Genomic DNA, 16,708 nt, shown 5'->3' with positions numbered 1-16,708 from the left:
CGTGCCTTTGCGAATACGCTTTACAATAAAGTTTTGAAATGACGCAAACGTAAGGACAAGTGCGGATGGTAAAACGGCAAATTTATTGAAAACTACAAGGTACATATTGTTACGAAATTCGAGAGTATTCCAGTTTTGATAAGAAAAAAGATCTAAGCATATGCAACAGGAGATGAAGTGGAGTCTCGCCCAGAACGCATTGATTGTCTGCTGTGCTTCGCGCGCTTGGCAGACACCAAGACGCTAGGCCCGGTTAGAAACGGTAGCGTTAAAAACCACGTGAGAGAGCTCGTGAACAAAACAGAAAGAACGAGAGATCCGCGGGTGTTTTATGAAAAGGGCCGCCGGCAGTATTGGACAAATTCAAGGACCTAAGACGTTTTTCAAGCACTTTCAAGGACCTAAATTTAGCAAAAAAAAATTCAAGGACTTTCAAGGACTCTCAAGGACCGTGGGAACCCTGTGTTAGTATGTTTTCTACAGTTCATATTTGTTCGTTTTTTTACATTAATTCTTATTTTTTGTGATTTCCTGAAAACTAGTATTTTTGCTAATTATTAATTGTTAGCTTATTTTTTGTTAGTTATCCTTTGTTAATTTGTTTTTATAACTATTTATTGCATAGCTTACTTTAATGATTAGTTTTTAACTCCGTTTGAAAGTTAATATTTAGCTTGCTTTCCTTTGTTAATTAATAATTTTAATAGTCATTAAACTTCCTACCTATAATTTCAACATTTTTTAAAATTGTCAAAGACAATTTAAACAATTCCTTCTGATTCTAACTTATTTTAAGATTGTCTGAGACAAGACAATCACCGACAAAAATGTTCACGCGGCTAAAGCGTGGAAAAATTATAAAAAGTATATAGATATAGATATATATATATATATACACAAACATACTGCCACAGGGTGATTAAAAAAGATGTCAAAATATAAAGGGAGATAGACGGGCCCCAAATAAGCTTATTTCATTTAGGAATTTACGTATAGAAACACTATGTTTAGCCGGTAGAGAGCACTGTTGCTTTCTAATGTGCAACAATTCATGCATCACTGTTGAATCTTGTATCCTTGTTGGTCATCGCTCTTTTGAGTAGCTATTATGAACTGTAGTTGAATGTAATTTGATTTTAAACTGTTTGATTTTGTATAAGAATGTATTTGAAAAAAAAGGCTAAGTAAAAGCATTAGCACTTAAAGCAGCATTAATCATAAGTAAGTAAAAATACTAGTTAGACGAAAGTAAACAATGATTTATGTATAGTTTACAATAGATAACAGTCAAACAGATTACAATCAAATTACAATCAATTATAGTTTACAATAGCTTCTCAAAAAAGAGATCACAGAATTGATTTGAGTTTCACTGCAGCGCATGCTTAGTCGTACATTAGTAAGCAACAGTGCTCTCTATTGGATCAACATACTATTTCCACAAACACATTCCTATAAAGAATTAAAATAGAATTCAGCAAAAAAATTTATGAGGAAACGTAAAGATTCTCTTCAGGACACATTTCTTTACGTAGTGATATTTCGAAATAAAGAATAATTATCTTAAGATAAAAATTACTCTTTATAATGTGTCTATATCCCTAAAAAATAAAAATGCAATTGAAAATGAGTTTGAGATTAAAGAAAAAAAGCAGAAAACAAGCTTAAAATAAAAATATATCAAAGTAAAAATTAAAATGACTTGCAAATAGACATATTAATCTTACAGATAACACAAATTTGCTTAGTAGAAAAAATATTTAAATGTGTTTATAGCTTATACTGTATGAAATAATTGTTATATATTTGGTAAAAAAAAGATATGATGCAAAGTATATTTTATTGCTGCCATGTATGAAATAAACACTTTAATAGTAGTAATTTGAAAAATTAAGTAACAAAAACCATAATAGGAAGAAAAGTCAATATATTAAAAAAGCAACAATATATAAAAAACAAATATGTAATATTTGTTGTTGTTGTAGTTCATTTACGTCGCACTAGAGCTGCACAATGGGCTATTGGCGACGGTCTGGGAAACATCCCTGAGGGTGATCCGAAGCAGAGGGGAGGGCTTCCCCGCTTCGGTAGCCCAACGACCTGCACGCGAAGTCAAGCACTCTACGGTAGCACAGTTTAACGAGGACCAATACCGCACACCCTCGGTCCCTACGCAGACTGATCCAAGTGGGTCACCCACCCGCACACTGACCGCAGCCAGTCATGCTTGACTTCGGTGATCTGCAGGGAACCGTGTCTTAACGATCAGTCCACTGCGGGACTGTAATATTTGTAGATCTTAACTTACAAATGTAAATTAGGAATAAACCCTTTTATTGGTTTTCCTCCTCTCATCATTATCCTTCATTCATATATTCGTTCATAACAGTAAAGTCTACATGTATTATCTGTATTCATCAGAGGTTCATCAGACAAAAAGATGGTAAAATCAAATCAAATCATGTTTATAGTTTCTGACCGAGTTATCATGTTAACCGAGAAATCATGTTACGCACAGAAAGATGGTTTTGAACCAGAATGTGCAATATATAATTAATAAAATATTTATTCACTATAAGAAAATAATCTTCCATTTTCACAAGGAAAAAAATTCTTTTCAGAACAACCCAGTATACATTCTCCAAAATTTAGAGAAATTTTTTTAAAACTCAGGATTCTAAGAGTAAGTCTGAACTCATCTCTACTGCATTAGTTACTAGAACCGAAAGTTAATTATTCAAAAATGTTTAAGCTAGTAAGTAATAAACAATAATGTATTTGAATTGAAATTTTAAAATGGTAAGAAAGTCAAAAAACTTCAAATGAATTTTTCTCATAAGTCTTATTTTCAACTATTTGTATTGAAAGATTTAATGTAATGTTAAGGTCATATAATATTGGAATTATATATATTTTTTCAATACAACTTGTTTTAAGATGATCTTTTATAGCAAATGTACTTAAAAATTTTATCAGTAATTATGATGCAATTTTTAATAATTTTTGAACACATCTTAATATTTCTACTCTGCCTATCTTTAAGATTGAAACCTTAACAATTATTATCAATCTATAAGAGTTTCTGTTAATTTATTTTTTCTTGTATTTTATGCGTTTTATTATACCTTTTTTAAGTCTTATTAAAATGGGAAAGTAATATATAAACTGTTATTGTTGAGCTTTATAATGTATCCTTATTATCTAGTATAGTGTAAAAGTGTTTTCCACCTAAAATGTTGAAAATGGGAAAAGATTATTTTACTTATAATTTAAGTATCAAGTGTTTGAAGCTTAATTTTCTTTATCAAATTTAACAGTATAAAATTGCAATTGCACACTCTTTCAGAATTCATATTCTAAATTCCTTAGTACCTAAAACTTTTAAAATTGTATGTCTTAAGCACTTTTTTATTAGCACTGTTAAAGAAGAGAAAAACTTAAAATTTTCTTTTCTTCTTGAAAAATAACTCACTTCTTTAAAATTTTGTTGATACAAATTTCTATTTTCATTTAAATAATTTATTTTTAATTAAATTTTAATAAAATATTCAAATTAATGCTAATAATTTATATTTTAATAAAACTAGCTAAAAACTTTGACCTATAATAAGTTTGACTTAATTGTAGCTTTGGTTTTTGACTTTTAAATTATGTTTTTTTTTCTCGATATTTTAAATAACACACAGATGACTGATTAAAATACAGATTTTGTAATTCTTTAACTAAATAATAATCAAGAAAAAAAATTTCAGAAATAAAATAATATCAACTGCAAATCAAGGAAGCTACATATCTTTATTTTCTAATATTAGGCTCATATGTTTATGCTGTTTTAGGATGAACGTTTTTCTTCTTATATCGTTAAAGAAGTAATAGGCACTATTCCATAATTACACACTGTTACCTTCTTCTTTATAGTTGGTTTATTTTGATTTACTTTACTTTCCAATTTAAGAGTTTTTAATTTTTGCTTAGATATTTTTAATGATAAATTCTCCTTGCATATGTTTTATATTAGCAAATTATAAACACAAGGCTTTTCCTAAATTTAGTGGATATACCACAGAATTTATCAAACTGGAATGCTCTTCTACGTGATATTTTTTATTGCTAAAATATGACAATGTGAACAACAGTTATTGTGGACAAAATAGACAAAAGACAACATCACACATTTTTCATATTGTGTAAAAACTACAAATTTTTCATATTGTGTAAACTCTTTCTCACACACTGACTCAACTTCTTGTACTTACTTGTGGATTCCATTATGCAGGAATTGTTAAAATAGGTGCAAGAATTTTTTGTATTTTTTTTTTGGTTGTAAGTTATTCTTTTCTTATTCCTTTATGTATGAAAGATTGAACTATCTTTAAATAAGTGAAAATGAAATAAACATTAGGTAATCAAGAGTAATTAGTAAAAACTAAAGGGATCAAGACGAAACATCGAGCCACAATTATTTTCAGACAATTTTACTTATCACAAATTCAACTCTTTATAATTTATTACCAAAATTTTGTACTGAATATTTGAAATGAATGAGTGAATAACAACTTTTTTTGCAGACTATTATTTTTGTTTCTGATTTGGCTAAAAAGAAGGATAAATATTTAAGTGACAGATCAAAAGTATATTCTTGGTAAGTATGTTCTTGGTCTTAATGTTATTGTTTCTGTTTAAAATTATGTGAAATAAAGTTATTATTAGCAAAATGTATCTTTCTATGATTTCACTTTTATTATTTTTGAAATAATGGTTTTGTGTATTCATTGGTGAAATATATAATTATGCATTTTTTCTCCATTCCTTAACTATTTTATGATTGTTATAAATTTCTTTAACTTTAATAATATAGCTCAGTGTTTAAATGATTATTTTGTTTATTGCTACTGGTTAAGATCATTTTTGTTAGAGCTTTCTTTTGCTTTAATTATCATCTTATCAAATCTTTTAACTTACACTGCATAAGAGAGCAAAAAATATGGTTTATGACTTTTTCAGGGAATTTTTCCGTTTTTTATTTTTAGTGATAAACATTAAATAAAAATTATATTGTTTAGTTTTGAATGAATTCCTTATCTCTTATCCACATTAAATGAATGAATTTTGATTTTTTTTCAATCATATATTTCTTCATATGAAGTTTAGATTTGTTTGAGCAATTTTATTTCGACCTTGCTGTTTGACATGGAGCTAGTGTTTTTCTTTAAGAATAAATATTTTTCCATTTATAGTTTTAAATCGTGTAAGTTTTAAAAGTTAATAATGTTACTTGTAATATTGAAAATGTGTTGTAAAAAATTAAAGCAATGCATAGTGTTTTATATGTAAATACTATTAAATAATGTGGCTTTTTGGAAATACTCACCTGACATTTCCTCAATATCCTATTGATCCAGTCTATGATCAATATAGACTGGATCCAGTACAAAAAATATATTTCTAATGAAAAGGAGTAAAACGTAGAAGCTTAGAAAAAGTTTTGGCTATGCAAAGCAATTAAATTCATACTGAGAATTAAGTTAAAATGAGATTTAGTGTCAGCAATATAATCTGTCAAGAATTGTTAAGTAATTAAATTTGTTAATATTATATTTGTTTAACGTGCAAAATCATTGCTTATTATTAACATCTTCTAAACCATTGATCTAGTACTTTTTTAAATGTTTTATTTATACCTTTATACCAGAAATATACTAGAAATGAAATTTTTCTCAAAACTTTGGCTTACAGTGGACTCAAAGTTATTGACCTAGAATGCAACATTTATTTTGAAGAACTTAATAACATTTTTTGTTGATTGTTTTTGTATAAGTTTCATTATTATACTGAGCCTAATAACTAACACTATCAGTTTCTACTCTTTATTTTTAAATTTGATAACTAAACGTAAGTCAGTATCAGCCAGTATCTAATTTTTTTTCACTCATAGACTACTAATTAAAAGTCAGCTTAATTTTTCCTTTATACAAGTCAAACAAATTGATGTATCTTAAGAAAAATAATCTTAACTTGATAAAATGTAGATAATTGGTGAAATTCTGTGCTACAATATTTGAAGATGTTAAAGCGCTATCTTGACATCCTGACTTAGCGAAACTTGCAAAAATTAGGAGTTTTTTTTAGGCTAATTGTAGTTATTTAAGGTTAAAAGATACATCAAGATGAAAGATCAGATAAAAAAAAAGCAGTTATCATTTCTAATAATTAATTATTAAATTCAGCTTATTTATTCTTCAGTTTAGAACGTTTATTTTCAAATATATATGTATTTATTTAAATTTACCTGATAGTTTTGTTTATATATATTTTTATTATACACTTATTAATTTCATTTGTCAATATATATCTTTTATTCTTTTAGGAATTTACTAACTGTTGCTATATTTTATGGGTTACCTGTGATTCAGCTTGTTTATATAAATCAAAGAGTGAGTAAAAATTTATTTTATGTCTAAGACTCACTTCATTTTATATGTTTATGTGTTAGTGCAGGAGTAATTTAATTTTGTTTTTCATTTTATTTGATTATATAATTTCAATAAAAATTATATACTCCAATAAATTATTCAATCATTTTTGGCTTTTTTTTAAAAATATCTTGCTTTGTTTTAAAGAAGTTATTGCTTTGTATGCATGAAAATTTTATATTAAAACTGTTGGAGTGAAATATGATTAAGTTAAGTTTATTAAGGAATTTTTTTACTTTTCATTTATATGGAAAGTCCTTTTATATATTTTAAGGTTTTTGTTTAATTTAGGTTTGTGTTTAAATGTTGTTTAATTTAAGAAAATTTTCGATGTGAGGAATCAGAGTTGGGAATCACTGCAAAAATATTTAAGACTCTTACCAAAAAATTGATTGAAATAGCTTATAGTGTTATTTATTATTTTTTTTTTACTTTATCCTTTTCTCCATTTTTTAAAATTTTTTTTGTCTTTCTTCTCCTTTCTTTAACTTCAGTGGTCAGTTTTTCCCTTAATAAGCTTTTTGAGTAACTCAACTGATTTTTTATAATTTTTTTTCATTCAGTGTGTTGGGGTGCTTACTTATTTTTGCAAGTTAATGATGCTTATTTATTATTGCAATGTATTGAAACTGTTATATGTTTTTTTGCTATTAGCATGTTCTTGTAAATGTAAAGTTTTTATTTTACTTAGACTTAGAGGTTAGGCAGCTCTGACGAGCAGGGCACATCGACGAAAGGTCTATTGTACCCAAACCCTAAAATCATGATTAGCATGAAAGCCCTATGGCTGAAATAAAATTCAGCAAGCACCTTACAGGAACATCTTGCAGTTCCCTGGCATTGACGATATGCTGCCCTAAATGCTCAAATCTTTGAGCAGAATAGACCTCACAATCACAGAGTATGTGTCGTGATGTCTCTTCTTCTAGATGACATCCCCGACAAAGAGAATTGGATTCTATTCCCATAATGATTTATTTTACTTACAAATGCTATGACAAATTCTTTTTTGCCATAATAGTGTCAATGTTGTGCAACAATGCTTTGCTTATAAATTAGGCAGATCTCTGAGTTCAAGGAACTTATGACATATTTAAAAATTAAGCTGTGATGTGAAGTCAGTAAAAAGAATTTAGCAATGATGCAAAATAAAGAATAAACAGTGAACAGTGTGTTTCTATATATCATCGTTTCCTATTTTTAGCTACTTTTTTATTATTACTGGCATGTATTCTTAAATAAGTATAAAAGAAGTGTAATATATTAAATATTAGGATAGTAAAAGTAAAGCAAAGCATTTCTACCATAGTCTGTCTAAAAGGTTAAGACTTCTCATATTTGAGACTAACTGCGTGGCAGTGGTAATGAGGTCATCATTGCAAACCAGCTTTGTTTAATTCTTTGGCATAATGGTAACCATTAATCTGAAGCTGGGTAAACTTCAAGCCACCACTGAGGGAAGAATCTTAGTCTTACTCAATGACATCTTAGTGCTCTTACAACACTTTCCACCCCTTTTATAAAATTGAAGTTGCAGTTATTGTTTGTTCCAGCTTTTATGAAATTTTGCCTACCACTTTTTTAAAACTTTAATCTCTAACAGTTGTGATGCATTTTTTGGGAAAGTTGCCTGTATGCAATGTGATAATATAAGATACATAAATTCCACAGTAATGTTTTTAAATGTTGGGAAAATTAAACATTTATATATATACATATATATTTTATTTCACTACCACTTTATAATTAAAATTGTGCTGGTTAGATGCTCTCTCTCTCTCAATGTATATACACAATTTATATATATTTACAATTATTATATACATACAATTGATATATTTTTACAATTACAATATTTATCAATTACATATATATTTACAATTGCTAATTTTTTAAATTCTTTTTTCTCTTTTTTAAATTTTTTTTCCCTAGCTGCCACGTTACCGTGACAACAGTTATAATGAATGAACTTAAATAAAGACAGCAAAGAAACTCTGGTGAATGTGCAAATGAGCTAAACAATGAGAATTAGTGATTCGCTGTAATAATTAATTTGTGAATAATTAGTAAATGGCAAATCAGATTAACACAGATTCCTTTCTATTAGTTGTTTTTTCCTCATAATTTTTCTTGGATAAGATATCCATTTACTCTCTTGTTTTCTGTGGTAGTTTTCCAGGAAATGTTTTGACAAATAATTAATTTTGAATTAAAATACGTTACAATGCAATTAAGAAACATAGCATAAAAATAAAATGAGCGAGATATTTCGAACTCATAAGGTCTATGTCAATATAATTAATGTAACTTAATATGCCGTAGTTTGAAAATTGATATTACAAAAAATTGTAATTAGAGAGAAATTCACCGCTAATAGGAGTTTTTAATTTTCCCTAATTTATGTCTATATTCGATTTTTATACTCGTTTTTTTATAATCATTTGCGCTCATTTTGTTTAGTGTAAAAAATAAATAAATTGCCGTTTCAGAACAGTCAATATCAAGTCGCGTGAATAATTCCTCATTGGAGGAAAATAATGACACTAATTTAACAACACAAACATATTTATTTTTGTTCTCTTAGTGAACAGAATAAGTTATGGCAGCAACTTCCCCCTCAAAATTTAAGATAAAGTAATACAAAGCTAACATGCCACAACCAAATAAGATAATGAAGCTAAAAAAAATTTGAATAAAATTTTACCTCACATTTGAGTTTTTCCTAATTATGAATTTCCTATCATGCCATTTATATCATGAATGAATAGCAATAATAATTGATGTTATTATTCAAATATATGTTTTGTATACAGTCAAGAATAATTTTATTTGCAATAAATATTTGTAGATTGTCAACCTTACTGGAAATCAAGATGTCTGTTATTATAATTTTTTGTGTTCTCATCAAGTTGGAGTTTTTAGTGATTTCAATCATGTCTACAGTAATATTGGTTATGTAATGCTTGGATTACTTTTTCTTTTGCTGGTATGGAGAAGGTATGTACTTTTACTATAATTTAAGTGACATTTCTTTAAAAATGTTCTGATTTAGCATACGCGTTTTTTCTTCATAAATGGTTGTTATATAAATAGTTTTAAGAAATTACATAAATGTTTTAATTGTGAAAAATGAAGAGAAAAATGTAAATCTTTGAAATGTATTTAATTTAAATTGCAAAGTGCTTTCTTAAACCAGTTTCAGTGTGAAACTTAAAGTGAAGTAGTTAACAACCATTAAACAAATGCTATGTTAAACAAATGCTAGTTAAACAAATGCTAGTTAAACAAATGCTATGCTATAATCTAGAAAATATCACTTTTGATTTGTTTGTTTATTTTAAAGTCACAAATGGATCAATTTACATTGTATTGGACTAGTAGACAGTTGCATAAAGTTTTTATCAATATTATAACTACACTGTTTATGCGGCAGTATTATAGAATCAAATGAGCATTTCTATTTACATTATTGTTTGATTTTAGGGAAGTGTTTGATCAACCGTTAACTAAAGAAAATAGGAATATTCCACAAAATGAGGTAAAAACATTAAATTATCTGTTTTTTTTTATTTGTTTGTATTCTTTTTAAAATTATGTCATTTTAAAAGACAGCTATTAAAAAAGAATTTTGTTTAATGGTTTGTTGGAGTTTCTATGAAAATGTCTAGAACTCAGTAATATTAATTGTTGCCTCTTTTTTTATATTTGAAACATTTAATTTCTATAATTCATTAAAAAACCAACACTTAATATAAATTTAAAATTACTTATTTTAATGTCTATGAAACTTTGTATAAAGCTTTATAAATTCATAATAATACTTGTTACAGTATTCTTGATAATATGTAACTAATTTTGTGTCTACTGTAGATAAAAAGAGCAACGATTTAAGTCATACCGAAAGTAGTTTATTTTATTTTAATTTAAATTATACCTTATTTATAGTTTGCCTGATGATTTATTAGCTGCTCTTGTGATTGGCCTTAAAAGTGCAGATTTAAAGTTGTTTTGTTTTTATGATCTTGCTAGTTCTCATACTGATACATAATTAAGGTTTCAGAAATCACTTGATCTCTTATGTTAAACTGTTCGATAAATTAATTCTAATTTTTTTTTGTAAAAGTAAGGCAAGTTGAATTGCTTGTTTTCAAATTTTTATTGATGAGTTCTAAAAAAACTTCTCATCTACTTATTTAAAAATTCAAATTTCTTCTTTTTTTTTTATTGAAGTAATATTTTTAACTGAAAGGAACATATAAAAACTAGCTACAAATTATGTATGGAACATACTTCTGTTGAAATCAAAAAATTCTTAATAATAAAAATATAAAGTTTTAGAAAGATATTTACCAGATACTGCATAATCTGTTTATTTCAAGTATACATATTATATTTTAACATTGATTCAATGCTAATTATTCATAAACATTTTCTGGTCATTAATTCATGTAAATTTTTTACTTTCTTATCCTGGCAGCAATTTTACCTTAACCCTAGTTGAGTTCAAAATTGACTCAATATGGGTCCTATGTAAACATGCACCAAGGGGCAAATACTGGGATGTCTAGAATTTTCATTATTAAAGCCAATATCGGTCCTATATAAAGCCAATATCAGCCCTTATAAGGATAGTATAGAGCCTATATTGGCTGAATAATTACTATTAAATTTCGGGTGAATTTGACAACTCTATGCAGGACTGATTGCAGGATATTGGTTGTAAAATATCGGGTGAATTAGAGAATTCTATATAGGGCCAATATAGGAAATTAATGGTTCTTAGACCAAGATTTGTGATTATTGGTCCAATGAGGGCCCAAGTTATTTTGCTGCTAGTATCCTTTAATTTTCTGTACTTACGATTTTGCATCCAGATAAATGTTAAGAAGAATAACATTATTAGAACATCAACTCGGTAAATTTCTTGTCGACTAAACATTAATATTTTATTATCTCATCTTCCTCTTTTCAGAATGTAATATTTTAACATTCTTACAACTTTTCATCAAATGATGATCAAAAATTTATCAGACAAGTTTCAGATGCAAGATAATATCAAAGGATACTTTGATGTTATGTCAATAAAAGATAAGTTAAAAGAGAAGTTGCAAAAAACTACAGCACAATAAAAGATTGCTTGATAATTTCTTCAGTCTACTAATTAATGACATGCTTTCTTTGGGTATGTTTTAGTGTGAAACCTCAGAGCAGAATTTGCTAAAAAATGTTGGGCAGGCCACTGAATAATGGCAAGGATTCTCTCCGTACTTGATAACTTTAATTCATTATTAAAAAATTCACTGATACAAGTTAGTTTAAAAGACATTCTTTAAAAATATTCACATTCACTGAACACTAAATTTCCTCTATTATTTTTTGAGTTGTGTATTTTTCAAAACGTATAGTTTCGTCACATAAAAAACCTTTTACTATTTTTATAGTATTTGAAAATTTCTTAAATGTTATCAATTTCTTTAGGTATAAGTAGCTTTGATTTTTGTAGTTCCTGAAATTGTTTGAAGCACTCAGAATAAAAGTTAAAGTTTCCTTGTATTTTGTAATGTATGATGGAAACTATTAATAATTCCATTTTCACTCCAGACTTATTTTAAAAGTGAAAAATGAATGTTTTTGCCTTTTCTAATAGATTTGATAATTTATCAGGAAATATAGATGGCAGGAATATACTGTAGTACATTTATCTATGTATGTGAATGTTTGATCATATATTGTATTAAGTCTGCAAGTTTCATGTGTTTATACAGTTGAGGCTCAATATAACGACCTCTGCGGTTAAAACTAAAATGGATGTTTGTTTGATGGTTGAAACAAAATGGAACACAAGGTCACTATATCATGAGTACACAAAACTATAACAAATATTTATTGAAATACTTATAAATACTAGAATTATTTTAACAGAAACATAATTCTTATATGTACTCCCTTCAAAAACTTTAATCTTTTTTTTGTACACTGGTTATAAGCAGCCATTTTTGCTAGATAGCATATCTCCAGAGAAGTGCAAAGTCTAAGCAAAAATAAAACTAGAAGAATGTGAATTTCACATGTTTTAACTCCAAAACAACCTCCTACAAAGTTTCAAAATAAAGTGAATTTATTTTTTCAGCAAGGAAAATATGATTGAGGAATTTGTTTATTCGTTGTAAGAAAATTACCAAGGGTATGAATGCATACTGGAAGACTTGAATTTCACACAAGAAGACAATATAGACATCTAATTCTCAAAAAGTAACCAATATTTTGCCATCTTTCTGACCACATATTATGCCCAGCTCCAACTAGTATAAGAATAGTTGGTTCTGCAACTCTTTCTTTATTCATAGAGAATTCAAGATGTTTTACTTTTATTGAGCAATTGTAGCAAAGGAAATAGTGGTTTGACTCATTAACTCGAATCTTTTGCTCTTCATTAAATCATTGTTAAATGTAATTTTTTTTCAAGGTAAAAATTTTTAGTAACTGTTTTTGTTGAGATTTTCTTTAAATTTTAAAAAAAAACACAGAATTTCAGTTGCTATACAAATGGTATAATTTGGATTAAAATATCATAGAATCTATTGAATAGTAGACGTGGCTTCATGCATCCATAGTCATTATGACTTGTTGTACTAAAAAAACATTGATTGTAGTACATAAAAGAAGTGTAATTTGCTGTTTATAAATTTTTAATTATTGAAACTGCCTACATTTGAAATGCTCTTTTTTATATTATTCAGCTAGGCCATATCTATTAATTTTTTTTAGATGACTGGTATACCTCGTCATTTTGGTTTAATGTATGCAATGGGCTGGGCTCTAATTATGGAAGGAGTCTTAAGCGCGAGTTATCATGTTTGCCCTAATCGAGCAAACTTTCAATTTGGTATGTAGCAGCTTTTCCATTAGATTTTTATTATATTCTGATTGCTCCTTATAGCTTAAATATTATGTTATAATAGCTTAAATGGATAATCATAGTTTGATTAATAAAATATATACTTCAATAACTTTACAGTTTGAGATATTATTCTTGATTCATTTGTTTTTAATTATTTTTTATTCGCTAGTTAATAGTTTGTACTACAGTTATATGATTAAAATTTAGTTTTGTATCAAAAGAATGTCCTTTCTTCATGTTCTTTCATTGTTCTTTTTATGCAGCAAAATTCCATTTCAAGTAAAAGTTGCTCAAAGAATTGCATTAACAATTTCGTTTTAATCCTTAACAAAGAATAGAGTGCTTTTTTAAAGTAAGCATACAAGTAGGATCACTGTGTTATTACTATACTTTAAACAAATCCTGCACTTGTTTATACTAAGGGTTCTAGATTTATTTTAAAGTGATCAAAATGGAAAAATATTAAATAAATAATTGTTCAATAATTTTTTTAACACAGTATGCATTGACATAAACTAAAGCTTTTTAAATAATTATCTCATTTTTTTAAATTTTCTACATTTTTCATAAATAAAATATTTTAGAATTTTTTGTTTTTTCTTTTTAAACTTTTCTTTGTTTTTTTTAATTGTAAAAGACTGATCTGAACTGTTGATATGAGTATTTTTATAAATTGTTTCTAATTCTATTGATAAGCTACTGACTGCATAACTAATGCATCATTTTCAAAATTTTCGCAGATTTAATTTTTTAATATTAAAATTCTGTTTCATACAATTTTTCTTTCAACTTGATGAATAAAATCAGGAAGATGATACTACCAGGGAGAATGTAACTTTAATGCATTTTGATAAACTTATAAAAATTTGTTGGACCATCATTCTACAGTAGGATTGCAGCCACTGCAACATTCTGGTCAATGAACAGGTTGACCGACTTAAGTTGAATTCCCCATGGCTGATTCCATATCCAATATCTAGTGAATGAAGCAAAATATTGGCAATGCTATATAAAACTATCACATGACTCAGTCAGGGCTAAAAGCTTATATATAGCGACACGGAAAAGAGCAAAAACTGGTACGAAAAGCATTTCATTATAGCATTTTTTTCAAGAAACATTAAATTTCTGTAATTACCGTAATTTTTTTACAATTTTAGCATATATGAAAAACAGCTTCTTTCTTTATAGAAAAGTAGATATAGCTGAATAATTGAAAAAGAGAATAGTTTAACTCCTCCCGAAAACATGTTAAAAATGAAATGGGTTTACTACCAGCTTTTCCTCTTTTCCGTCTCTCTTTCACCCATGGACTCAGGTGAGGGGCACAATGAGGAGCACTCAAGAGCAATTTTTTTACACACAGGGAACTTTCCCTGACTTGCCTGTGTGTAGGAGAAAGAAAAAAACGTAATTGAAAAAAATTATTAAAGATCAAAGGAAAATTAGAGTTTAAAATCTTTTCACCACAGTGTCTCTTAGAGAGTTAAGCTTATTAATGCCTTTAAAATGATTGTGATGATATAGTTTGTAAATTTTGTAATTAAAACAAGACATTTTTTATTTCATTGTGGAAAACTTTTCAACTGTTTGGTTCAAGATTTAAGCATATACTTTCTCTTTTAGATACTGCTTTTATGTATGTCATTGCTACTGTCTGCATGTTAAAGCTATATCAGTCTAGGCATCCAGACATCACTGCAAAATCTCATACTATCTGGATGGTTTTAGCTGTTGTCATTATTATTGCTTTTGGTGGTGTTGTAAGTTTAGTATTTATGTTCTGAATCTTAAAATGTTTTTGATCACATTAATAATAATTATTTGTTATAAAAACAGTGCTTTTTCTTTTTAAAATTATCATATTTTTGAATTTATGTTGAAAATTTCAATTTAGATTTTTATGTGCAATATTTACTGTTTTTTTTACTGTTTTTTTTAAAAGACAAAGTTTTGTATTTTTATCATTTAACTAAAGCAGCAATATTGTTTAATTTCAGGTTAAAGGAGGAATTTGGGTTTGGTTAGTTTTTACCCTAGGTCATCTATCTGTTACTTTTGTTGTTAGCTCAAAAATTTATTACATGGGACGCATGAAGCTTGGTATGCACATTTTACAGTTTGGCATTGTAATATTTGTTTACTAAAAATGTTTATTATTTTTAGTGCTCTTATTTGAAAATAAATACTCTTATTTCAGATCGTTGGCTCTGCAAGAGAATATATCATCATATTAAACAGGATGTTGCTGCACGTTCTATTAAACCTACATATCCGGTAATTTTTTTAATTTTTTAGAAACTTTACTATATTTTATGCAAAGCATTTAACTTATGAAATGACTGATTTGGGGATTAATTTATAAGCCAGTTTATTTAAATTTAATGTTAGCTTTAATTTTGGCAGTATTATTGTTCAACAATTCACCAATAATTATCTCTTTCCATGCTCTTAAGTACAGATACATAGGAGATTTAAAATTTGTGGCATTAGGACTTAGGGCATCCCATGGCCACTCAATTTGACAGTTGGAAAATATTTTCAATTTTGAAATGTAATGTTTGTTTTTTAAACTAATAGGGATAGGAATTATTTTTGGAGTTTAAAAGTATGGCCACACCTGTAATCTTTCAAAATGATGGAACCTAGAAAGAGTATAATTTTTTTGTGTTCTATGAAATGATTCTTCATCAACTTCCATAATTACAGTATAAAAGAAGACATAATTCCACTACCATTGTGGCACAATAATTCAGAAGTCAGCAAAGTCAATTTAAAAAAGCTCTATATTAAACCTGCAATACAATAAGAAAGACAAGGCAAAGGTTTTGAAAAATGTTTCTTTATTTTACAAAGAAAGGTGCATCAATATAGCAAGGTCTGAAATAGAATAAGTGACTCAACCCAAGAAGTACTATATAAGCACACTGGATAAAAAATTAGTCACCCTTGGAGAAATCATGAAAAACATCATTTAATAACGTGTAACATTACCTCTGGATTTGATAATCGCCTAGATTCAATTAGGAAGTGAGACCACAAGGTTTTTGCGGGCATGTCGAATCCAGATTAAACCACTCTCTGAGGATTTGATCGCACAATTCCACCAAATTGTAAGGATGCTGATTTCGATGTCTTACCCGTTGTTCCAACATGTCCCACAAATTTGGGGTTCAAATCAGGTTATTTTGCAGGCCAGTCGAGATGTAATTTAGCGTCTGAGTGTTCATAAAACCAGTCACATATTCTTCCAGCCCGATGATATTTGCTGTTGTCATCTTGAAAAATTGGGGTATCATCAGCATACTCTTCATGAAGATGTTCAGTAAAAGGC

General features: G+C 27.7%; 1 protein-coding gene across 6 annotated transcripts in view; it reads left to right on the top strand.

Annotated features, from left to right (window-relative positions):
* LOC107440660 (SID1 transmembrane family member 1) overlaps positions 1-16,708 on the top strand; it is a 72,551-nt gene that overhangs the window by 47,959 nt on the left and 7,884 nt on the right. For all 6 annotated transcript variants that reach the window (XR_011638373.1, XM_071188227.1, XM_016053639.3 and 3 more), the window contains 8 exons: positions 4,569-4,642; positions 6,368-6,434; positions 9,322-9,470; positions 9,957-10,011; positions 13,242-13,359; positions 15,001-15,137; positions 15,375-15,477; positions 15,575-15,651. Coding sequence is in view for 5 of the 6 variants with exons in the window: in XM_071188227.1 (XP_071044328.1) it covers positions 4,569-4,642; positions 6,368-6,434; positions 9,322-9,470; positions 9,957-10,011; positions 13,242-13,359; positions 15,001-15,137; positions 15,375-15,477; positions 15,575-15,651 (780 nt within the window). In the remaining variant the exon portion in view is untranslated. The remainder of the gene's footprint in view (positions 1-4,568; positions 4,643-6,367; positions 6,435-9,321; positions 9,471-9,956; positions 10,012-13,241; positions 13,360-15,000; positions 15,138-15,374; positions 15,478-15,574; positions 15,652-16,708) is intronic.

This window comes from Parasteatoda tepidariorum, chromosome X2, assembly GCF_043381705.1.
Source record: "Parasteatoda tepidariorum isolate YZ-2023 chromosome X2, CAS_Ptep_4.0, whole genome shotgun sequence".
NCBI lineage: Eukaryota > Metazoa > Arthropoda > Arachnida > Araneae > Theridiidae > Parasteatoda > Parasteatoda tepidariorum.
The sequence above is the reverse complement of the archived record's forward strand: the minus strand, read 5'-3'. Positions and strand labels throughout refer to the sequence as shown.